Raw genomic sequence first — 26253 nt, 5'->3', positions numbered from 1 at the left:
AGAGAGAGACAGAGACAGAGAGAGGGAGAGAGATTAGTGTATCTAGATGTTTTCATTTGACCATTTAACTCTCCTGCTCAAGAAGCACTAATTGCTCCCTATTGACTAGAGGCCATACAAACTCTCTTGTCTGACATTTAATATCCTTCACAGTCTGGCTTCAGTCTACCTTCCCAGACTCATTTCCCATTACTCCCCCTTACCACTCTGTGTTCCAAATCATCTTGGCCCCTTGCTCTTCCCTGTACATGACATTCCATGGCCCACCTTCATGCCTTACTATAGGCTGCCTCTCAGGGCTGGAACATATTCCTCCCTCAGCTCCATTTCTCGGGATCTCTAACTTTCTCCAAAGCTCAGCTCAGATTCCACATCCTACACACACAAAGCCTTCCCTAATGTCTTTCATCCCAGTCGTTACACCTTCCCCCCATTTTAAAACAAAATCTGTGATTTTATTGTTTGTGGGGAGCCCCCAGTGAGGACCTTCTTCTACTAATACAGATCAGCACCTTCTCTGCAGCTTTGGCTTCGAGACTAAGATATTAAGTGACTGCCCAGGGTCACATTGTCAGTATATGTCAGAAGTGGGACTGGAACCCAGGTCTACCTGACTGCCAGGCCAGCTCTGTGAACTCTTCCTCTATAATATTATGAAATAGAATTTTATTTTTTTCAATTATATATATATAGTTTTCAACATTCATCTTCCATAAGATCATATTACTTTATTTTTATTTATACCCCCTTGTATTTACTTATCTGAGTGCACCATGTATGCCTCAGTAGAATGTAAGCTCCTTGAGGAAAGACTGTCTCATTTTGGCCTGCGTTAGCCCAGTACCTACCATAGAGCCCTCCCACAGCCTACAACATTGCATGTAGTAGAAGCTTAATAACCACTTATTGAACTGAATTAAACTTGGCTCTGAACTTTCCTAAATTTCAGCCCCTCATGACCCTGGGGACTTAGGATTGGTGGATAAAATTCATTTTCCACCTTAACATTTTCACTTTCTTCTCACTGTCCAGGGGACCAATAACAGATCAGGGAAAAACATCCTTCAAACATGATTTTTTTGTTTAGTTTAGTTTTGTTTTTTTAAGGGGGAAGGCAAGGCAATTGAGGTTAAGTGACTTGCCCAAGGTCACACAGCTAGTAAGTGTGATCAAGTGTCTGAGGTCACATTTAAACTCAGGTCCTTCTGACTCCAGGGCTGGCGTTCTTTTCACTGTGCCACATAGCTGCCCCAAAACATGGTTTTCTTATTTCCATCTGCCCCCATGGATGGAAATAGAGGTCATTAGCTAGGAGTCTCTGCTGTTCAGTGACTATCATGGGGGAAAACAACTTAGAAAGGAAGACTTTCTGAACAGCAGGGATGTTCCAGTATTTTCTCTCAAAGTGAAAGCCAAATCAACCTTGTCCCAGTAAAAGGAGAGGAGGTGGAGGGGATCAAACCTAAAGCCATAAGTAGTCTCTGGACAAAATTTTAAAGTAGCTAAGGTTGTCATGTGAAAACACTTTGTTAAGTATTATATGATGTTAAAAAAAAAACAACTTCCTTCACTTTTTTTTCAAAAGTCAAATGGGTTCTTATTTTTAAATCACCCTCAATTTTGACTAAAGTACCATTATCTTCCCCAGATATAAAATTTCAGGATCTCTTTGGAATACTAATTTCATGTTTCTAAGTTTAACAAAACTTAAAAAATTTTCAATTCCACACTAGTTCTCTGAATAATTAAATAGTAAAATATTGTTATTATTATTTCTATTATATCACCTCCTCTTTCTATGTCTTACTCTTTTCCTCAGTGACCCTACTCTATCTTGTAGGCACTCAATGTACCACCACTACCCACAGACTCCACGTTTGTGTGACCTTAAGCAAATTCTTTACTGTCTCTGAATGTTAGTTTCCTATGTAAAATGGAATTGGACTTGTTAATTAATACAATTCCTCCCTGAGATTGCTATATGGGACAGTGGTTAGAATATTGGTCCAGAAGTGAGGAAGACTCATCTTCCTGAGTTCATATCTGGCCTCAGACACTTACTAGGTGTGTGACCCTGGGTAAGTCACTTAACACTCTTGTTTCCTCATCTGTAAACTGAGGTAGAGAAGGAAATGACAAACTGCTCCAATATCTCTGCCAAGAAAACCCTAAATGGGGTTACAAAGAATTGGAAATGACTGAAACAATGACAATGATGATTCAGAGTGATTTAGAAGTTTCTTTTTAAAAACATTATTATTACATTGTTGTTTTATTATATTGTTGCTGTATGATATGAAAAGATGTGGCTAGGGAGGGTAATTGTTTAACATAAAGAGGTGAATCTCTGATAGAGAAATTTTAAGTATATAACACTGGGTGGAAAGGAGAGGGAGGGAGGGAGAAAGAGAGACAGAGACAGAAACAGAGAGAGAGAGACAGAGAAAGATAGAGAGATAGAGACACACAGAGAGAGACACACACACACACACACAGACAGACACAAAGAGAGACAGAAAACTGTGTGTGTATGTGTGAGTTTCCTGCTTTCTGATATCCCCTAGCCCCATCATAGGCAGCCACTTATTCCAGCTTTGGGTAAAGATGGCCCTGGCAATGAAAAGTCTAGGAGGCAAGAGAGTATAGCCTGGGATTCTTTGACATTGCTTTCAACCCCCAAAGTGTTCCACGGGGGGGGGGTGAGGGTGGGGTGACAGCAAGGAACAGAGTAAGGGATAGGGTAGAGCTAGGGCTGGAAGCATTCAGCCTTACAGGATTCCAGCTTTAGAATTGAACAGGACTTCAGAGGCAATCTTGTCCCACCCTTCACTTTACACTTGGGGAAGGAGAGCCCCAGAAAGGGAAAGCCCAAGGTTCAGGATTTAAACTCAGGTCTTATGGCTTGAAATCCAGCACTCCTTCCAGTGTACCGTGGCTCCAGCTATTTAAGAGATTACCATTACCTGATCTTCCTATAAATTATCACTGAAGAGAGGGTGCTCTGGGTATAGGGAAGGGGGACAGGCAGACAGCTCTGACCAGAATCCTCTTTACATTTCCAAGGAAGAACTGGAGTCTAGAACTGTGAATTCTAGAATGTTGCTGTTCAGTTGTTCAGTTGTGTCTGACTTTTTGTGACCTTATTTAAGGTTTTCTTGGCAGAGACACTGGAGTGGTTTGCCATTTCCTTCTCCAATTCATTTTACAGATGAGGAAACTGAAGCAAACAGGGTTAACTGACTTGCCCTGGGTCTCACAGCTAGTAATGTCTGGGGTGGATTTGAACTTGGCTCTTCCTGACTCTAGGCTTGGGGCTCTATCCATTATGCCACTTAGTGGCCATTCAATTCATTCTAGAATGACTGGATCTAAACTCTATAGCTTAGATGTTGGCTTCTGGTAAGAGGTTGGGCAGTTGCAGAAAATGAATCAAGGGCTTCATGAGTCACCCTGAGACATCCCTGCCCCAAGAGTGGTTGTTATCCAGTCTAATTAAAAGACTAGGAAAGAACATTGGCTCTAGGGTCAGAAGATATGGATTCGAATTCTGCCTCTATCACTACCTTTCTGTGTCTTTAGATGAGTCAACTAATCTTTTCTGATCCTTAGTTTCCCCATCTGTAAAAAATGAAGGGACTGGATTAGATGGCCTCTGAGGTCTCTCCCAGGTTTAAATTTATGCTCCCATTCTTTTGTGATCCTATGACAGCCGGGTTGGGATGCCAGCTTTCCTTAGATCCTCTCCCAGCTCTTTCTTTTTCACTCCCTCCACCTTTCTTTGCCTCAGTTACCCTCATTGGTAAAGTGTAAATTACTGTAACCCAGTCTTTCCCTCTCTGGCACGGTTGCTACAATAATGAAAGAACTGAGGAATGTTAGGAGGGCTCTTTGTGTCTTAGAGCCAGGTGTTTACAGATATCCCCAGTCACTACTCACTGGAGTATCATATCCCTGGAGATTTTCCTTGGTTGACAAGTTTTAGGGGGAAGGTCAAGCATCCTTCCAAATAGTAACCCATTAGCAAAAACGCAAAGTTCAGCAGGAGTAGTTAAGGGTCCCAGATAGACCTACCAGGAGGCAGAGGAGGAGTATAGCTCGAACCACAGATGTTAGGTTTGATCAGTCAGGACTCCTGCCCACTTCAGATGACAATTATCATTAATTATCGTCTGAAACCTGCTCCCCTCTCCCAACAAGGGGGCTTTCAAGCCTTGTCCTGGGCTTACCCTGCCGGATTGATTACTGCATCCGGAGAAACAGATGGACTGCAAGAGACAGATTGACAGACAGTCAAGAGGGATCTGGGTTTTCTCACTAACCTTGAAAATCTGATGCCCGCTTCATGCTGACGGGGGATTTAGCTCTTTGCAGCTGAAAGAGAAGGGAGGGTGGGAAAGAAAAAAAAGGACGGGATAAGAATCAAACAGCATTCTAGACACATGTCACAGTCACTGGAAAAGAAAGAAAGAAAGAAAAAAGTCAACGTTGCCATTCTGTCCTTTGTCAAAAAGCAGTCTGGGCTACCCCCATCTGACAGAGGCAGAAGAAAGAGAGTCCCTTCATGGAGCCCGCCAGGATACTCAAGTTCTGCACTAGAGTAGGTTCCCCCCGGGACTCAGATTAGGCAGCTGCTAATACAAACAAGACTGACTGATCCCCACCCCACCCCACCCCATCCCTCACATAGAGGATGGAAGCACAATATGGCGCTGGGCTGCAGCTGCTACAGGATCCCAGGGAGGTGGGGTGGGGACAGGCAGGATTCAGATTCTCCAAACAGAGGGTGAGAAGAGTAGAGCTGGGTATGTGGCACAGGGAAATACTGGGTTGGGGGAAGAGGAGGAATGTTCTAAGATGTGGGAGAGAATTAAGCACTCAGGCCTCTCTAGGAGATGACCTCTGGCTGCACACAAGCCAGGAGGCTGTACCCAGATGGCCCAGTAAAAATGGGGTGAGGATTACATATTTTAGTGCCCTGGCACAGATTTTCTTCTTCTCGACCATGCACATCATGTCAGCTGATCATGAGACAGTCAGTCATTCAATCAAGAAGCACTAGACTGGGAGTAGGGCAATGTGAATGTGACTGAAAGTCTCTTGATTTCACTTTATTTTTTATTCTGTCCTGGACCAAAGCAGAAAGCTGGGCATAACCTCACCCCCAGTCGGGATCCTTACACCTGATCTCCTTATTTCTGCCAGTGGCACTGTATCCAATTCTCACTAATAGGGAGGAATTAATTATCACATAGAAATGATGGGAACCTAGGAGGGGCAGGAATGTGATCCCTGCCTCCTAGAATTTCTGACAGAGAAAGAGAGGGACTCTGGGTATGTGCTCTGGAGTTGGGAAAAGCAGATTTCAAAAGGTTCAGAGATGGACAGGTAGGATTCTATGGAATGAAATTCTATAGGGATGCTCAGTCCAGGAGGGATGGGAAATTGTCAAGAATGAAATTCTGTAGATACAAAAGGAAACAATTCCAATGAGGATAATAATATCATATTGCCTCATCAATAAGTGCTGGCTTATTGATTGATACTAAGTACTTCAGAAACATAATAAAGGGCAGTCTCAGTTCCCTTCCCTCTGCCAACTTGCTCCCCTAAAGCTCATGTGACTGTGTCAATAGCCAGTGGAGCCCCCAAAGCCAACTTTCTAATTAACAATTCGCCTGGGGTAAATAAGCATTGATCTTTGGTGAGTGGAAACATTTTATTTTGTTATTATCCTACAATCAGGAAGTAAGACAGATTGATAGAAGCAAACTTACAAGCATACAAGCAAGCTGGTAGGTTTTGGACTTCCATTCATAAAGCTGAATTGAGACCAGCCACATTGCAAATGTTGAATCCCTGTCTCTACCTCACCTTCCCCCCTCCCCCAATCCCCAAAAGAAGACTCTTCAAGGGCAATGTTTACATCCCTAGGGATGACATTAGCTACCTCTGATTCCTTCCCTTTCATTCAATCAGGAAAAACAAGTAGTTTAGAACATTGGTGCCCCTATGGCTTTCCCATAAAGAAATACCTGGATGCCCTTCAAGTTCATTCTCCGCTTTGGGGGGTGATAGGGCAGGAAATACTTGCTGTCCTCTGGTGAATCCTCAGAAGTTGATGAATCATCTGCCTCCTGACCGTTGGCTTTAGAGCTAGAATCTCCAAATGTCTGAGAGATAATAGTTACCGGCAGATTCCTGGGAAGACTCTGGAAACAGAGATATAAATTTAGGGTAGGTAAAGGCACCCAAGAAACAGGTCACCAGTGGGAGACATGGGTGGCATATCACGACTGGTACTAACAGCCAGTCTCAAACACTTCCTAGGCATGTGACTGGGCAAGTCCCTTAACCTCTGTTTGTCTCAGTTTCCTCATCTATAAAAGGGGGGGCAATATAATAGCACCTACCTCACAGGCTCATTTCGAGGACCAAATGAGGGAATATTTGTATAGTGCTTGCTTAGCACTGTGCCTAGCACCTGGCAGGGGCTATGGCTACAGAAATGTTATTGCCATTGTTGTGGCCATTATTATAATGGTTGTTGTTGTTATTACAGTTTGGGGCTATCTTTCACTCTTTCCTCTCCCCTCTTCACATCCAATCTACCATCAATTTCAACTGAGCCTTCCTTCACCACATCTTTCTCATTTGCCTGAAAATTTTCATTCCTGCATCACCATCATAGCACAGGCCCTCACCACTTGTGTAAACCTCAAGGCCCATCTAAGGTCTGCTGTGCTTCATATCTAGACTATTATAACAGCCTGATAATTGGTTTCTCATTTCCCAATCTCTCTTCCTTCTAGCCCCCTCAATCATCCTGGACACTGAGGAAAGACTGATCATCTTAAAATACTACTTTGCATGTGACATATGTAACACTCCTGCTCACAAATCTTCAGTGGCTCCCTACTCCCTATCATTGCCACACTTCTCTGTCTTTATAATCTGTTTTCTGCCTACTTCTGCAAATAATTTTTCACTATTCTTTTGCACAATTGATAGGATTATAGATTTAGAACTGGAAGAGACCTTTGAGGCCATCTACTCTAACCTGCTTCATTTTACAGATGAGGAAACAGGATCAGAGAGGTTAAGGGAGCTGCCCAAAGTCACACAGCTAGTGAAGTGGCTGAGTTGGGATTTGAACCAAGTTTCTCTGAGTTTAAATCTAGAGCTGTCCATTGTGCCCCTCTGCCATCCATTCAATTCAATCAAACATTTATTAAGTGTCTTCTATCCACAGAGGAAGTTGGGCTTAGTGTAGAGCAAGACGACCTTTGAGTCAGTAAGACCTGACACATAGTCCCATCTCTGACACACACTGACTGCATGACCAAGGGCCAGTCACTTAACTTCTCAGTTCTCCATACAATTTTCTAAGACTGAAAATTGAAAAATGTAATTAATAATTTTCTGAGATTTAATAAGCTTATAAAATGGCACCAAAACTTTTGGGTATCCTGTATAAATGTACATACATGTCTGTCTTTCTCTCTTTCTCTCTTTCTCTCTTTCTCTCTTTCTCTCTTTCTCTCTTTCTCTCTTTCTCTCTTTCTTTCTTTCTTTCTTTCTTTCTTTCTTTCTTTCTTTCTTTCTTTCTTTCTTTCTTTCTTTCTTTCTTTCTTTCTTTCTTTCTTTCTTTCTTTCTTTCTTTCTTTCTTTCTTTCTCAGACCTAGGTCCCGATTAGTAAGAATAATGAATCCTATGACGTTGCCAACTTATTTAGTATGGAAAAGAGTTGAACCTCTCTCTTGAATCTGTCCTACATATTTCTATTGGGCTAGAACCAATTACCATATTTTACATAATTCAAAGAGTGAACATTTGAAAATGTGATTACTTCATGGGATTCATTATTTGCACTAATTGGGACCTAAGACTTTTGGGATACTCTATGTATATACATAGATTTAGATATAATTTGCATATCTATATATGCAGCTAGGTCAATTGCCCTATTTTATACATAATAACTTTAAAGAGTTCAGATTTGAATACATGTGACCTCTTAATGGATTCATTATTTACACTAATTGGGACCAAGACTTTTGGGATACTCTGTGTATGTATACACAGATTGAGATATAATCTATATATCTATATGTGCTGTGAGGTCAATCACCCTATTTTGCACATTATAACTTTGAGGAGTATAAATTTGGATACATGGGACCACCTTATAGAATTCATTATTTGAATTTATCAGGGCTTCGTTGTGTATATGTATAGAAGGTAAGTGACTTGCCCAGGGTCACACAGCAAATGTCTGAGGCTGGATTTGAACTCAGGTCTCCCTGATTCCAAGCTTGGTGCTCCATTCACTGTGTTACCTAGCTAGCTGCCCAATGATGATAAGAACAGCACACTATTTTAAAAGTGGCAAGCAGAAGACTGAGTGAACTAATTAGAGTGTGAGGCTCAAAAGGCCTTCCTGTGATAGTCAGTGGTAGGTCAGATTTTTACTATGTCTGGTACTTAGTTTTGGGCTCCCCAGCGAACGAGGGACATGGAAATCTTGGAAAAGCTTCAGAAGAGAGCCAAGATGATTAAAGGTTTAGAGAATATAGTTGTCCTTTTGTGTATGTTAACAGCAAAGGACCAAACAGCTAACCCTGCAGGGAAGAAAAATTAGCAAATTAATGAATCAGGGTTTTGTTTATACTGGTCTTAAGAAAGGCAATCACTTGTTCCCTAAAGTAAGATGGTTCTGCCTTTCTTATAGATATTGGATGCTGAAAGGCTGGGTCCTTGCTGTGAAATAAACTATCAAATTGAGACCACCCCCTGGAAATAGACATATTATCATTTACCCAGGCACTAATGGCTTCAGTGAAATTATTAAGCAATAATTGGTCTTGATGAGGGAAGTGTAAACAGGATCCTAATTAATGACTTTACCAATTGTTCTTCTATTGCTGTTCTATTCTATTGCTATACCAAGAGAACTTAAGATTACAGGATCATAGTGTTAGAGCTGAAGAGGATCTGGCGGGGATCATCTAGTTCTATCCCCCCATTTTGTAGATGAGATTAAACACAAAATTGTTTAGTATGGAGAACAGTTGAACCTCTGTCTTTAACTATATGAAAGGCAAGTCTTAGAGCAATGGTAATTAAAATGTGGTCCCAGGACCCCTGGGAATCCCAAAGACCCTTCCAGGGGGTTCAAGAATTCATTTGAATTTGTTCATGTCAAAACTATTTTCAAAAAAAAAAAACAAATAAACTAAGGAATAAACTCTTTGGGTGATCCTTGATCATTTTTAAGTGTTGAGACCCAAAGTTTGAGGACCACTGTCAGAGAATGATAGATCAGTTTCAATAATGACTTTTATATTAGTCATTAATATTGTTATTAAGCATTTTAAGGTTTGCAAAGCAAAAAAAAATACCTGTGAGGTATGCAGGGCAAGTATTATTATCGTTATTTTATAGAATAAGAAACAGAAACTAAGTAACTCACCAAGGTCACACATCTAAGTAAGTATTTAAGTCAGGATTCAAATCTCAGTCTTCTAGACCTAGATTTTCCATACCATGCTGCCTATCTCTTCTAACCAGTTGCTAATTGCCTCCCATTAAGGCACTGTTGTGGCTTCCCAGACAGGAGACTGGGGGAATCAAGGGCTTCATCCTACCTGGTCAAGGCCGGTGATGTCTTTGGAAAGGCGCCGGAGTTTGCTCTCTAGGTTCACGATACAGGCTTCCTTCCGGACCATCTCAATCCTCAATTCATCATTTTTCTCCTCCAGCTCTCGGATCTGCTTTCTGTATTTGTCCTTTTCAATCAAACATTGGGAATACTGTGTCTGTGCTTCATCACGAGAGTGGAATGCCTACCAAAGAAAAGGAAATGTGGCTACCTGGGTCAGTCACATGGTTCAAACCAAATAAAATCCCCAATCCCAAATATTCCCTGACCTTAGGAGGACCTCTTCTATGAGGACATTCTTCTATCTGGAAACCATGACTATAGCTGGTGTTGGGGCTGTCCAGATGCCCTTCACCATCATTCTTTGCTCATCTTAGATGTAACTGCACCTCTCTCTTCTCTACTAACTTAAAAACTTCATCTTTCCCCTTAGTTTTTCCCATCCTTAAATCTGAACTGTCAGCACCTTAACCCAATATATTGAAAAATCCAGGTGGCAGTCAATTCAGAAAGTCTCCTGAGTAAGAAAAATATAATTTAGGTAAAGAAAGAAGTGACAGAGAGTTACAATTATCTACCACTTATTACCACTTAGTAACACTGCACTGACCAAATGCCATGATGGGAACAAATGGTCTACGTAATGAGGGTGATGACTCCTTTGGTCCCATTACACATAATTCTGAGGTCAGTACATCCAACCCCTGATGGAAATGGAACTCTGAGTTGTCAGCCACCCACGTCTCTCCAGAAACGTTGCTGCTTCTGGTACCTGGTCACGTTCTTTCTCCACTTCCTCCAGCTGGATCATCACGGTGTTCATACGGTGTTTGTACATATCACAGTCTTTCCCCAGGGTTGAACACTTCAATTCCAGATCTTCTTTCTCTTCTAAGTACTATGAGAAGGACATGAGGAAATCAATAAACTCATCAAATAATCAATAGGTCATACCTGACAAGAGTTTCCTAGTTCCTCTAAGAGTGGTAGAGTCCACTGCATTTGGCTCAATTGGTGCAAACAGGATGTTGTTATTCAGAGATTTAGAGATTTGGATCTGGAAGGGATGTTACAGGACATCTGGTTGAACTCCCTCATTTTAAAGATGAGGAAACTGAGGCCCAGAGTGATTAAAGTATAGTTCAGGTCCTACTGTATGTCAGAAAGTAACAACACATACTACACATGTCATCTCTGCCTTTCTTAAATCTAATTCAGGACAAGTTATCAACCTTGTGATGTCACTGTTCTTCTTCGAGAATGAAATGTCACCAGATCAAAGAATTACAAATTAAGATCTAGAAGGAACCTTAGAGGACATCTATTTTACCATTCATCTTGCAAAGGAGGAAACTGAAGCCAAAAGAAATTAAGTGATTTGGTTAAAGCCAAAGATAGTTGCTGGGAATTTAACCAAGGCCCTCTGAATCCAAAATGGCACCACAATAGTCTGTCCTCTTTAGCTAAGAAAACAGGATTGAGGGAACTATCCTCATCTCAGGCAAATGGGACAGACCCAGGTACCAAATAAATATCCAACAAGGTATGGAGACATTACATGAAATTGTATTCCACCAGGGGAATGGCCAGCCCCCATTTGCTGAACTACAATGAAGCCCCATGGAAGGGCATGACTCTGGGCCCTTCCCTAGCTGGTTCCCAGTTCCCACCTTGTCTCTTAGCTCCTCAGCCTGACGCATCTCCTCCTGCAGGTTATAAATTTTGTTGACCAGCTCCTGTCTATCTTCCAGAGCCTCTTTCCGGTCATGTTCCAGGATATCCAAAATAGCCTTGTCTGAGTCTGGCAGGCTGCGTTTTCCAGCCTGGAAAGAAGAAAGAAGGCTTTAAAGCTGTTGGTGGGGTAAGTGAAATGGAACAGGAAGGAAGTGAGAAAGAGAGCAAATGACAGGCTTAAAGACAGCCTGGTTTGTAATAGGGAAAGTGAGGAAGGAGGAGAAGTCTCTTGGGATCTCTAAGAAGCTTATCACTTAAGAAGTTTATCACCTGGAAAGGCAAATAAAACCCACCTCTTCTCAGGAATATCTTGACTCCCATTGTTCTGCACAGGCTCTTATCAAGAGCTGACAGAAGCAGTTGCAGCTACTTGAAACATTCTGTAGGCAACAACAATGAAAAAGCGATCTGCCTTCCAGACTTTACATCTGAAATATCAATTAATCTGCCCTGTTTTAACCCAGCATTCATCTTCTGCCAGGAGGAAAAAAATTAAAACATTGGCTGGGCAATCTTGGAAGAAAGAACGGAGGAGGGAGCAAGACAAAACACGTTTCCCCCACTTCTGTTATGGATGGTTTGGGAGGATGAATTTACTTAGTTTATAACTCATGCACCCCACCAAGGATATCACAGAACCATAGAATCTTGAGCTCAATGGCATCTTGCCCAACCCCTAACTGAAATATGAATCCTCTCAATGATAACTATGACAAGTGATCATTAAGCCTAGGAGTTCTTCAACAGCTTTGTGCTAGAGGGTACCCTTAGCAATCTGGACCCCTTCTCAGAATAATGATTTTAAATACTTAAAATACAAAGGAAAACAATTATATTGAAATACAGTTATGAAGATGTTAAAAAAAAATCTCAAGCCCCAGGTTAAGAATCCTTGATATAGCCTTTGTTTAACAACTTCCAAGGATGGAAAGTCCCCTACTTAAAAGAAGAGCCCATTTCAATATTGTATACTTCTCATTTTCAGTTGAAATCTACCAACTATTAGTCCTGGGTCTGCCCTCTGGAGCTCTATAGAATTAAACTAATTCTTCTTCCACATGCCACCTACTATTCCAGTATCTCAATATGAGTACTACACATCCCTCATACGGTTTTGATTACCTTCATCATTATAGTTGCCTTTTGCGGGGGATGCAGTTGGGGTTAAGTGACTTGCCCAGGGTCACACAGCTACTAAGTGTTTGAGGCTGGATCTGAACTCAAGTCCTTGTGCGTCCAGGGCCAGGGTACTGCACCACCTAGTGCCCCCTTAGTTACCTTTTTAAGAACACAGTATGATTTGTTAATGCCTCTCTTAAAATGAGTTATGTAATCGAACATAATAGTTCCCCTGGCTTCCTTCAAGACTCAGCTTAAATCCCACTTTCTATAGGAGGCCTTTTCTGGTCCTCCTAGGTACTGGTACTGTCCCCTATCAGATTACCTTCCATTTACTCTGAATTTATTCTTTATGTATCTAGTTACTTACATGTTGTCTCCCCCATTAAGAACTCCTTGAGGGAGGGATAGTGTTCGCCCTTTCTGCGTATCTACAGTGTTTAACAGTGCTTGGCACATTGTAAAGCCCCTAATAAATGTTTGTTGACTGATTGAATAATATTTCAAATGAGGTCTGACCAGTATGGAATACAATAGGATTATTGCTTGTATTTTTTCTGAACAGAGAGTATGTGTGTGTGTATGCATGTAGAGCTTGTGATTTCAACCATGTAGGGAACTCTCAGTGTGGAAACTGTCCACCAATGCAAATCAGGATCTCATTTGTAACTTATAGTCTTTCTTGTTCAGTTGTGACCCTATTTGGGGTTTTTTGGTTTTTGGTAAAGATACTGGAGTATTTCCTTCTCCAGCTCATTTTACAGGTGAGGAAACTGAGGCAAACAGGATTAAGTCACTTGCCCAGAGTCAACTCACTAGTAAGTGTCTGAGGCTGGATTTGAACTCAGGAAGATGAGTCTTCCTGATTCCAAGCCCAGCACTCTATCCACTGTGCCACCTAGAAAGCCATAGATGATCAAATAGATACTGTGTATCAGAGGCAAGATTTGAATCTGGGTCCTCCCGACTCCAAAGCAGGTCTTTCCACTGCACCATGCTGTATTCTGGGCACTACGAATCTCTTGATTCAGCCTAATATAGTCATATCATACTAGCGACTCATATTGAGACCCTTAAGTCTTTTTGAAATAAATTACAACTAAACTAAGTAATCTGTCTCTCCTCCTCCCTGTCAACTTCTGTATTTTGCAGCAATTTTGGGAGCCAAAATTAAGGCTCCATTTATCCTTTATTAAATTTCATCCTAAAATCTAATTCATATCAACTAACACTTATTAAGTACCTATTATGTTCAAATCACTGGACTGGATGCTGGAGAAAGATGAAAGTGTCTACCATCAAGAAACTTCCAGTCTACTGTTAGTTTGGACCTAGCCTAGCAAGCCTCGAGCCTATTCAAGATGATTTTGAATCCAGATGCTTTTGTTGGAGACACTGACTATTCCTCTCAGCTTTGGGTAATCTACAAATGTGATACCTTCTGTGTCTTAGCCCAAGTTATTAAAACGTTGAATGGGCTAGCCTAAGGAAAGAGCCTAATGGCAAAGCATTAGAAACTTCCCCTTGGGTTGACATTGATGCAATAAGCAAAACTTTTTTGGGCATGGTTATTTAACCGAGAGAGGCAGTGAGTGGTAGTAGTAACAGAGTGATCTTCAAAACCAGGAAGATTTGGGTTCACAAGCTGCTTTAGCACATATTGGCTGTGTGATAATTGGCTGGGCAAGTCACCTTGGTGTGAAAGGTAACACTCTATGGCTATAAATTCACCAGGAAGTGGTAGAGCGAGTTTTGCCGAGAGAGTCATAGTCCCAAACTCAATCCCTATTCAACCATATGCATCATATAGCTTTCATTCCCCCATTTTGTCCTTGAAGTCATAATGAAATATGTGGTCAAATGTTTTGTGAAAATGCAGTATTTGGGGGCGGCTAGGTAGAGCAGTGAGTAGATCACCGGCCCTGGAGTCAGGAGGACCTAAGTTCAAATCCGGCCTCAGACACTTAACACTTACTAGCTGTGTGACCTTGGGAAAGTCACTTAACCCCAACTGCCCTGCCCTCCCCCCTCCAAAAAAGAAAATGCAGTAGTTTTCAGATCTCTTATATCAAAAAAGGAAATAAGGTTAGTTTGGCATGATTTGTTTTTACTAAACAAAAACCATTCTCTGTCATCTTTCAAAGGACTCACAAGGATATTCATGGCACTTGAAATTCAGCCGATCATTCTGTAGGCTACAGAATTAACCTCTTTTTCTGAAAATTGGTTTGGAGCAACCAATGCTGAGGACTAAATGTGGATATAATAAACAAACCTACTGTCTATTAATCTACATAGCTATTAATATATTCATATTAAGCTTTAACAGCTTCAAACGGCACAAGACTTTTAGAACATCCTATATATGCACATATTCATTGTATATAATCATACATGTAAGTATACACATACACATATGTGTGTTTGTATGTTTGCACGGATATACTCATAATACATAAAAGCATGCATACATACCCACATGCATATAAAAACTGACCTTGTTCAAACCCTGAAGGACAAGTTTATTTCCCTAATGTGCTTTCTATATTATCTTGTACTGGTTTTCCTTGGAAGATTACCACTAAGGGCACTCACCTGAATAATTGATTGTAACTCCTGGATTTTTGTCTTCAGCATCTCATTCTCCCTCTCCAGTTCCAGAACCTGCTCCTTCTTAGGCCGATTCTCTATGTCATTCTTAAGTTTGAGCGATTGATTCCTCTCTAGCTTACATTCTTCCTCCATCTTGTTTAACCGGTGCTTCAGTTGATCAATCTGGGACACCCCCAAGAAGCCAGGGAGAAAAGGAAATAGCCAAGAAACCATGAGTGATACACAAAATGCTCACATACAAACCCTCATGCACTAACTACCTGTGTTAATATGGTTCTTCTTACACAGACCCCTTCGTTCTCTCTATGAGAATGAGAGTCATCTTAACGAGTAAGCTTGTGCGTTCATCCTTTCCAGTCAAGCAGGTCCAAATTGCCTTGGCAGCTGGCGCTTTCTTGACCAATACACACTGAGAAAGGACAGCAATGCTTTCTGGAAGTCTCTTTATAACACACAATTCATATAACTGAAGAATTCTACTCTAGCCTCTCTTCTGTCAACCTGCCCCCAAGGAAAATACAGTCAGGAAGTCAGCCAACAAGCATTTACTAAATGTTTACTGTGAGGCTGGTATTGTACTAAGGGCTAGTGATTAAAAAAAAAGAAAGAAAAGTGAAAACGGTCCCTGCCTTTGGGGAGCTCCCACTCTAATAGGGGAGGTAAACCTAAAAATAACTAGGCACAGGAGAAGCCTAGTATGGTCTCTGGATAGTTCATGTGGCAGTTTCCTAGAATGCTTTTCCAGGATCAGAATGAAACCCTTCCTTTTCATTCAAATAAAAAGTTTCTAGTCCCTTTTCATTCCCCATTCATGAGGCCACAGGGTTATAGGTCATAAAATCACAAGACCTAGAGCTGGAAGAAACTTTAGGAGTCGTCCAGTCTAATTCTTTGCTTTTTCAGATGAGGAAACTAAGGCCTATGAAGGTGAAGTAATTTATCTAAGGTTATACAGGTAGCAAGTGGAAGAGGTGGCATTTGAACCCAGTCTACCTTAGACTCCAGCTAGTGTTCTTTCTATGGAACCACAAAATATAAACCCCTCCTTGGTAGCGTATACCTGCACGGGGCTGTATTGACCACAAGCCCCGATGCAGACATCTGAGTCCACAGAAAGATGGATTTAGAGCTGGAAGGAATGTTAAGGGTCATCTAATCTCATTTAGAGGTGAGAAAACTCAGACCCAGAGGGGAAATGACTTGTGCAAGATCACAGAGAAAGTAAGCAGTAGAATTGGATTTGAACTCAAGTCCCTTGAATCTAATGACAGCCTCTTCCCATTCAACCAAACTGTCTCCCATAATAAAGTTTCCTTAGCTAATCAAGTGGGATATAAAAGTGGCAGCTGTATCCTGCCATTGTCTCTGTGCTCTTAACTTAAACCCAGCCCCAGGTGGATCTCACCTCCAGCTGGAGGTCCCGACTCCGCATCACAGCCATGTTCTTCTCCTCACTTAGTTGGGCATAGCGCATCGCCAAGTTGTAATTGTCGTCCTTCACCTTGATCAGCTCATCATTGTAGTTGTCTCTCTCCTCCTTCATCTTGTGGTACCTCTCTTGGAAAGTCATTAGCTCTACCCGGGTCAGAGTCAGCTGCTTCTTTTCGTCTTCCAATTGGCGGGACTTGGCCAAGAGCTCACAGCGCTGGACGTCCTTAGCCTTCATTTGCTGCTGCAGCTTGATAACTTCATTCATCAGGAAGTGAGTAAGGCCTTCATGGCCTTCTTCCACTGGAGAAAAGGGAAAAGACTCCATGTCACTTTCTAAGGCCCAGGGGAGAATGGAACATGGGAGACAGCAGAGAATTCTCTCTCTTTCTCTCTTTCCCTCTTTCTCTTCCTCTTGCTTTCTCTCTGTCTCTCTGTCTCTGTCTCTCTCTGTCTCTGTCACTGTCTCTCTCTCTGTCTCTCTCTCTCTCTGTCTCTCTCTCTGTCTCTCTCTCTCTCTGTCTCTCTGTCTCTGTCTCTGTCTCTGTCTCTCTCTGTCTCTGTCTCTCTGTCTCTGTCTCTGTCTCTCTGTCTCTCTCTCTCTGTCTCTCTCTCTCTGTCTCTGTCTCTGTCTCTCTCTCTCTCTCTGTCTGTCTCTCTCTCTCTCTCTAGCTGTCTGTCTATCTATTGAAGGGATGAAAACAGCAACTGAACCACACTGACTCTATCTCGTGACTCAATTCTGGAGCTAGCTCAGTTCCCTTTCTGTTGAATTATGGACCTAGTTCAATTTCTGTCCTGTGAGAAAACTTTATTTAATTATGGGAATTGCTATTACATTGTTTGAATCTAGCCCTGCATGGCTGGAAAGCTGGACCACTTACTTGTATCTGCTGCTTGGAGACCCTTAATTCAGGACCTAGGTTATGCTGACCAGAAACCTGGTCAAATGCAAAGATTGAGACAAGGAGTTTTCTCACAATTATATACCTCAGCAACTCATATGTCTTATCTGAAAACTGGTCTCATATTGGTCAATGATTATTTCTGTGTTCTTTTGAATACAGACACTTGGGGTGGAGCAGGATACCTCTTATTCTGATTTCAGGGAACTGAGTCTGTTTATTCTTCCCCTCCCACTTGGAAAGTCCCTAATCTTTCCTTTATTTAGAAATCATATTACCTAATTTTGTATGCTGGTTGATTGTTTTCTTTTAATTACTCAGTCTTATTTGATTAATTGTTTTTAATGTATAAAAATCTGTCTTCCCTTGTATTTGGGGTCCAGCTTTAAGCTGAGGAGGTCTGGTCCCAGTTTGTTAGGCAATTGGCATGCATTGCTTAAGAAATCAATATGCCTGGAAGTTTGAACCTGTTTCCTTGGTCATTTCATATTTCATCCGCCTCTCTCTCTCTCTCTCTCTCTCTCTCTCTGGGTTATGGGGTAGAGAGAGGTGAATCACCATCACTACAGGGTTTGACCTTCATGCTGAGGGCGTGATTTTCAGGTCTTAGATGATGAAACTCCCATTCTATTCTCTAGATTAAAGAATCTTAAAATTTTGGAGTTAGGAGGGATCTTAGAAGTCACATAATATTACCTCCTAATTTTCCAAATGAGAAAAATGAGACTCATAGAGGTAAGTGATTTATCCAAGGTCACGTAGATAATTAGTTTTATGTCTCTTGATGACAAGCTAGCATTCTTTCCACTGTGCCATGCTGCTGGTGCAGACACCTTGTAACCAATTAATGCTCCATGAACGTCCTACTTCATTATGCTTTTGTTTTTATTTCCTAGTTTCTTTCTCCTTTCCGCACTTGATATCTACTAATAATTACAAATTAGTGGCTAGCAGGGCTTGGGGTGCCTCGTCACAATTCTACATATTCCATCATTCCCTCTGTTAGTCTGTCACAGACTCAGGGCCTTGCAAACAGATTCAGTACACTGGAATTGTCACTCCTCTATACACATGTGCATTCTCACCCCCACCCACCGAGCCGGAATGCCACTCACCAACAATGGTAGAAAACCTTCGGGTGGGCTCCTTCCCTGTCACCAGCTTATAGAGTTCTGGATAATAAAATTCCAGGCTCTCCAGGAAGACCACATATCCTCTTTCTCCTTTGGTATGAAGAATGTCCAATAATCGGCCTGAGACAAACACATGATGAGAAGAGACAGAAGAATGAGATCACATTCCATAGTTAGTCAGTCATTAAAGTTTTATTAAGTGCCTACTATATGCCAGGGACTATGTTAAGATACAGGAAGGCAAAAAGAGGCAAAAAAACAGTTCCTGCCCTCTAGGAGCTCACAGTCTAGCGGGGGAGATAACAAGCAAACAAATATGTACAAACTATATATAGGAAAATTAGGAAACAATAGAGGGAGGGAAGGCACTAAAAATAAGAGGGGTTGGGAAATGCTTCCTGTAGAAGATGAGATTTAAGCTTAGAATTGAAGGGAACCAGGGATGCCAGGGGTGGAGATGAGGAGGGAGAGCATTCCAGGCAGGGGGGACAGTCAGAGAAGATGCCCAGAGCTGAGAGAGGCAGGGTCTTGTTTAAGAAGGCTGGTGTAACTGGCAGAAACTAAAGCGTAAGAAAACTGGAAAGGTAGGGGAGAAAGGGCTAAGCTATGCAGATATCTGAATGCCAAACAACCTTGGTCCACCTTGATCTGGCTTCAATACCCTTGACTCTTACTAAGAGCTAACATTAACATAGTGCTTGAAAGGTTACAATATACTTACATATATTCTTTCTTTTGATCTTCACAATAACCCTGTGAGGTAGGTCCTATTATTACCCTCATGTTGCAGATGAAGAAACTGAGTCAGAAAGAGGTCACATGACTTGTCTGGAATCACATAGCTAGGAAATGTCTGAACTTGGATGTCCCTGGCTCGAAGTGCTTCACCCAACCAACTAGCTCCCTCTTCACACAAGAAAACTGTGCTGGCAATTTTACTATCTCTGAGTTTTACCACAAACTCCAGAGAATTGGCCTCAAAGGTTACTCAAGAGAAGCAAAGTAAATGGACTTGGATGTCTAGAAAGCAACATGGCCAGTGTGACTTCCCAATGGACTGCAGATACCAGATGAAGGAGGTTGGGACCAAAGAGTCCCATTGATCAAGATTTCCACGGTATAGCTTCTGATTCTCTGGGACAGGGTAGGAAAAATGATGAGTGCATTGGATGAAGGGTATGTGTATGGGAGATAAGCATGCACGCATGCATATATTTTGTGTGACTATCATGCTGGTTAGCTTTTCCAAGAAAAATTTAAATGAAGGGAGACAGGGAGGTTTTGTGCCAGTCAGAATATCGCACAAAAAGAGGGCCTTTTTCTTTCTGCAGACCTATCTACATAATAAAGGCAGGACTGTGGACTAATAGAGTAGAATGTGATAACTTTGCTTCTTAGATTGGTCTTTTTTTTGCTCAACATCATTTGCATGCCAGTCAATGAGGATCTTCAGAGGAAGCTGGATTACATAATCTCAATTTATAAATAACGTCTGTATTTTGGGAGGTTAGGGTTTGTTTTTTTAGGGAGGTGGGGTGGGCAGGAAAGAATACAGAATACTAGAAGTTGTTAAATAGGAGTAATAACAGATTTTCTAATCCTAAATTAGGTAGTTGCATGGGACAAAGGACTTCAAATTAGCAATAAACACAAAAAGTCAAAAGAATAGACAATTTTTGTCTGGAACATTCTGACTGGCTTCTATTTGGTTTCCTTCTACTGAGTATGGTGACTAATAATTTTGGCTGTAGAAGATATCTATTTCTTCATCCTTATAAGGGAGAGGCTTTCTAGTTGTCATGACTAAGGTAGGTTTTTTGGAAGGCCCACAAGTGAGAAGGAGTGCATCAGGTGCTCTATAAACTAAATAAAATTATCTCTAAATAGTTCCCAAATTTTATCTCTCATAGATGTTAACTGTTAGCACATCCTTAACATTTCATACTTAAGTTTCCCTTCCCTTCATGTTCCATAATCGTTACTCCATCCTCTAGCAGATTCTCTTACTCCCAATTTTCCTATGGCTTTCCATCCTTAGATACAAGAACCACACTGGAGGATGCCTGGCATACCCTTACCTTACTTTGGCAAAGCCAATTTACAGCTGCAGCTATCATCTAATGTAACCGGACTTTCCCTCCCCAATCCCTGTGATGTCTGGGAAAGAGATTACCTGATCGGTTGATCTTAGAAGGCAACATGGGAGCGCTGAGCACTTCATCTTCATCCTGTTCATCAATGACCTTACACTGGCGGAGGTAAGGAGTCAGCTTGGCTGGGTTGATATATCTGCTTAGCATATGGCGGTTACATTCCACATTTTCCCAAAGGGCATCTTCTTCATCCTTTAGCGTCTCCATGTAATCACCCATCTCTGGCTCTCCTCCTTTCACACAAACACACGGACACAAAAGCACCAATAATTATAATCAAAATACATGGAGAACACCCATCTAATTGGTGTGGGTCTGACTGGACCAGTAGCTAAGCAAATTAAATATAGTGCCATTGAAGCCTGAGGTCACAGGTCCAATCCAGTTACCATTACACAGAGAACACTGCTGCCTAGATGCAAGCTGTATTCCAACCCCTCTCAGGATGCTTATAGTTCAGTCAGAGGCTCCCTGGAATCACAGATAATGTACTAGACTAGAAACCAGGAAGATCTGAATTTGAATTCTACCTCTCACACTTACCAGCTATGTGTCTTTGGGTATCTTACCTCTCTGAGCCTCAGTTTCCTCTCTTGTAAAATAGGAGTAATAGTTGAAGTGTCTACGTCACAAGCCGGTTATGAGGCTCAAAGGAGATAACATATGTAAAGCACTTTGTAAATTCTGAAGCACTATACGGGGTCTCCTAAAAGTCTTAGTTCATTTGAAAGCTATTAAAGCTTTAAGATATACCAAGGCTTTTGGGACTCTCTATATAAATATCAAATATTCAGGCACTGGGACCATTCAAAGTAGCCTACTGGCAGTAAATAAATTTCATCACTTTCATATAAAAAAGATAGTTTTAAAAACTTTATTTTTAATGGACCTACATCCTGAGAAAACTCAATTAGAGGAAGATTTACTGAATACCTATACACACATATACATATGTGTACATACCTATATGTTCACACAATGCATATACACATATATGCATGCCCACATACATACACATATGCATATGGAGATATGTACATATATATTTCCACACATACATATGCATATACATACACACACATAACTATGTGACACAGTGGATAGAGTTCCAGGTCTGAAGTCAGGAGGATCTTTGTGAGTTCAAATCTGACTTCAAATACTTACTAGCTGTATGATCCTGGGTAAGTCATTTAACCCTGTTGGTCTCAGTTTCCTTATCTGTTAAATGAGCTAAAGAAGGAAATGGCAAACCATTCCAGTATCTCTGCCAAGAAAACCCCAAATTGGGTCACAAAAAGTTGGAAATGACTGAAGAATAACCATATAAACATACATACACAATACACATCACACACATATACATGCATGTACACATACACATGCACCAACATGTATACACACGTACATGTATGTACACACATATATTTATTTAATATGTACAAATAAGTACTATGTTAGAAACAACAAACATGGTCTTTGCCCTTAAGAATCTCAAGACAACTTAGGAAACAGTTGACTAATACAAAGCAGCTTTGACCAATGGATGGGCTCTAGATAAGTTAAGTTATTCACAGTGACCTTCAATTGCAATGTAGGCTTGTATTTTTCAAATGTAAAGTTCTCCTTTTGGGTGTGCTTGGTGAAAGAGGGATTGGGGAAGAGGGAGGGGAGGGAGTATTAAAGTTGCTTCTTTCCAAAGCACTTTGACCAACTTGGGCATGAATCAATGTTAGTTTTGACTCTTAAACAAGACCAATGTGAACTCTGGGAATTTTCAGTATCCAAGGAGAAAAGGAAGGTTGAAGTAGGAAGAAAGGAGGTTGCAAGATTTAGAACCAGAAGGGGCCTCATTGACCATTTAGTCCAATCCCCTCAGTTTTTATAGATGAGGAAACTGAGACTCAAAGAAATTAAGTGACTTGTCCAAGGTCACACAAGTAGGAGGTGGCCATGGTGGAATTTGAGCCCCTGTCCTCTGACTCCAGTGGAGCTGTTTCCATGTACTGTACTATCTCCTTCAGAAAAATGACCCTTTTCCATGGATTCCTTTGCCATATCCCTCTATTTAGGTCTATACTTTTCTTCAACTTCTGTTTTTACTCACCAGTAGAATGAAAGCTTTTTATTGACAGGGACTACTCACTTCTGGGTCTTTTTATCTGTATTATGTGAAAGGCATAGCAGACAGAGCCTTGGAGTTGGGAAGTCTTGGGTTTGTGTCCCACTTCTGATAAATACTCACCCTCTCTCAGCCTTGATTCCCTAATCTTACAGATGAGTAAATATGACCTAAGGATAAGTAAATATGACATAAGGATATAGTGAGATAACATATGTGAAGGGTTTTACAAAACTTTAAAGCTTTTTCTAAATACTAGCTATTATTTTACATGTTAGCTGTGTGACCCTGGAAAAATCCCCTTAGGCCAGTGGTGTCAAACTCAAATAGAAATGGATCCCTGCTGCCTCATATTAACTTAGAAAACTACAAATTAGCATTATCTATTTTGAATTGTATTTTTATTCAGTTTGTTGAACATTTCTCAATTACAAATTGCTATTTAAAGATGAATTATTATTAAGAAGAAAGCTTGGAATTCACAGAATTTATTGCAGAAACATGTAATGACTGAGTTCAGGCTGGCAGTTTTGCAGGCAATTTTTAATGTTATAATTTGCAAAATTTTGGAAGAAGGAGTTTCCTTTCCCAGTGAGACCACAGGTCTAGATTTTAAGAAATCCCTAGCATCTAGTGCATTTCCTGGAACATAGTAGGCATGTGACACACACACACACATACATATATATGTTGCATTGAACTGAATGACAAGACTTAGCACAATGCTAGGCATATAACAGACATGAAATAAATACTTGTTAAATTGTTGTTGTTTTTTGAACTTGTGTATATACTGAGGGCCCCACTCATCATAAGACACTATTCATATTTGTGTCAATGTACACAGACTGGAAGTGGCATCAGAATGCCAGCGCAAGAATGCCAGCTCAGTGCAACCTCTGTAAGCTAAAAGGCACATCTGTTATAATCTGGACTGGCAGAGAGATTGATGCAACTTGAAAACCAAGAGAGTAGATACCTATGTCATTTGTCTGTCATTTTAAAAGGACTTTCTGGCTAAGCAGATCTTAACAAAAACAACGAAAACGCAAGACACATCTTGAAAGGTACTTCCCCCTCCCCATTTCACTGTAACCTTAACTGAATCTGACTCAGGTCTCCCTGTCACTCGGGATGAACCTACTGCTTCATCTCAGTCACAAGGAGGCCTCTCTGTCGGAAAACAATTTGTGCAGAAAGGCTACCTGTCCACAGCTCATCTGAGAGGTGTCAGCTCTGAAAGTTGATCTCTGGAATGTGAATTACCAGCACCAGCTGCCCTTGGGTGAGGAAATAATACAAGAATGGCTTCACAGACCTGTTACTTCTTTGCATGTAGGATGGTTTCTTATCCAGCCAGAATTTTTTTCTCAGGGCTCTGTTTGTACTTAACAGGAAAGAGGGCAGAGGTGGAAACAGATGTAAAGACAAGGATGTGACAGTGAGTCCATCAAGGGCTGCCCTTGGAGTCAGGATTTGAGTCACAGATCTCAAGTTGAAACAGACTGAAGAGGCCATCTAGCTAGTCCAAACCCCATTTAAGAAATGATGAAAACAAGGTTAGGGAAGGGGCTGCCCAAGGCCATACAGGTAACGAACATCAAAAGCCAGACTTGAACCCAGGGCCTCTTTCTTCAGAGCAGGCATTTTTTCCACTGTTCCACACTTCTTCCTTGAATTTCACCCAGACGGTCAATGGTTCTGGGATCACTTCACCTCTCTGGGTATCAGTTTCCCCATCTATAAAGTGGGGATGAGAAAGCTACTTCCTACCTCACAGGATTGTTGTGAGGAAATTTCTTCGTAAACCCCAAATTGCTATTTAAAGATGAATTATTATTAAGAAGAAAGCTTGGAATTCACAGAATTTATTGCAGAAACATGTAATGACTGAGGTTCTCACCCATCACATTAATCACCAGGAATGATTGCTCATGAAGAAGTTGCTATTGCTTTTATGGGAAAGTCATTACTGAACTTTCCAAGAATCAATTTAGGATGATGATAATTGATAATGATGGTAATATTATTTATTCATATAATGATTTACATACACACATTATATATATTTCCCTTAGGGATTCATATTGTGCTTTAAGGTTTGCAAAGCACTTTAAATAATACATAATTCCACTTGACCTTTGGAACAACCTTCCTATTATTCTTTCCATTTCTCAGATGAAGAAACTGAGATTCAGAGATGTTAAGGATCACAGTCAGCATCCCAGAGTCTATGATATGGTTAATATTCATGGAATCACAGAATTTGTAAAGAGAATTTTAGGGATCATCTAGCAGAGTCATTCTCTTTTACAACCAAGGAAACAGAGGCCACTTAGTAAATAGCAAATGCCTTCTCAAGGTCACATATCAACAGTTCTGGAGCCAGAATTTAGGGTCCTCTCTTGTCTAAAGCTCTTTCTACTGTAGGACATTGCCTCGCTTACCACTTAGCTCCAACCCTGTCCCTGAACTTGCCATTGCCCAGTTTCCAGATCCTGGGCCAGGGCACTTTAAAATGCTTTCCACTGGGGGCGGAGTCAAGATGGCGGAGTAGAAGCAGGACCTCCCAGCTGCTCCGGCTTCCACCTTCCCCAATCCATATAAAAAGGGGACTCTAAACAAACGTTGGAGCTGCAGAATCCACAAAACAACACAGAGAAGCTAACCTCCCACTGAGGACAGCCCAGCAGGGTGGTAGGAATCAGCCAGCAGTGCTCTGGGAGCTCAGCCCAGCCCCACACCAAGGTTTTAGCCCCAGGGCAGGCCTGACCAGCAGCCGGCCAGAGGGACTCCAGATCAGCAGCAGCTGTGGCCGTTTCCAGATTTATCAACACACAGATGCGGAGGACAAAGTGAGAGGTCAGTGCAGTCTGGACTTTGGGACCCAGTAAGCGGGAGTGTGTGGCTTTTGCCCCTGGGGCGAGAAGCCGATGAGATGCACAGCCACGTGGCAGCTTCAGCTCCTGGCCTGCAGAGTGTAGGGGGACCAAGCACCAGTCTGAGGGGGTAATTGCTCTTGCTTTAACCTGCTTGGTCTGGATTGCAGTCTAGGGTGGAGGTCTTGGGGTGTGTGTCCAGCCTGCCAGAGCGTGTGGAGGCCTCAGGGAGGGTACCCATCTAATACCTCTGGCAGCTGAGAAAACCCCAGTGTTTGGGACAAAAGCTCCTCTGTCTGGTGGCAGAGTCCTACTGTGGCAAAAAGCCCAGGGGTCAAGTGACTGAGGGGTGATATGACCAGGCAAAGGAAACAAAACAGACAGAAGACTCCAACATCAGACTCCTATTTTGGGGACAAAAAGGAGCAAAGCATGGAACAGGAGGAAGACAGTGAAGTCAGAACTCCTGAACCAAAAGCTTCCAAGAAAAATATGAGCTGGTTACAGGCCA

At 41.5% G+C, this 26253-nt stretch overlaps 1 protein-coding gene and 1 long non-coding RNA gene across 3 annotated transcripts in view; one reads left to right on the top strand and one right to left on the bottom strand.

Moving 5' to 3' along the window:
- The window catches only part of CARD11 (caspase recruitment domain family member 11), a 148296-nt gene that overhangs the window by 33972 nt on the left and 88071 nt on the right, over positions 1–26253 (bottom strand). Inside the window, exons 3-11 of one of the 2 annotated variants that reach the window (XM_069084770.1) lie at positions 20765–20977; positions 18574–18711; positions 16531–16856; positions 15108–15287; positions 11330–11482; positions 10432–10557; positions 9646–9843; positions 6033–6209; positions 4320–4371 (exon numbers count right to left, since the gene is read on the bottom strand). In XM_069084770.1, the coding sequence (XP_068940871.1) occupies positions 4320–4371; positions 6033–6209; positions 9646–9843; positions 10432–10557; positions 11330–11482; positions 15108–15287; positions 16531–16856; positions 18574–18711; positions 20765–20963 (1549 nt within the window). In that variant the 5' untranslated portion in view covers positions 20964–20977. Of the gene's footprint in view, positions 1–4319; positions 4372–6032; positions 6210–9645; positions 9844–10431; positions 10558–11329; positions 11483–15107; positions 15288–16530; positions 16857–18573; positions 18712–20764; positions 20992–26253 lie in introns of those variants that run through there. The other variant, XM_069084771.1, reaches the window with a different exon arrangement.
- The window catches only part of LOC138158665 (uncharacterized), a 65061-nt gene that overhangs the window by 1497 nt on the left and 37311 nt on the right, over positions 1–26253 (top strand). Inside the window, exon 2 of the long non-coding RNA XR_011167698.1 lies at positions 20630–20849. This is a non-coding gene — a long non-coding RNA (uncharacterized lncRNA). The remainder of the gene's footprint in view (positions 1–20629; positions 20850–26253) is intronic.

The sequence above is a fragment of the Petaurus breviceps genome, unplaced genomic scaffold (genome assembly GCF_028583685.1).
Source record: "Petaurus breviceps papuanus isolate PSGF00001 unplaced genomic scaffold, PetGlider_PUasm1.0 175, whole genome shotgun sequence".
NCBI lineage: Eukaryota > Metazoa > Chordata > Mammalia > Diprotodontia > Petauridae > Petaurus > Petaurus breviceps.
This window is presented reverse-complemented; position numbering and strand designations above follow the sequence as displayed.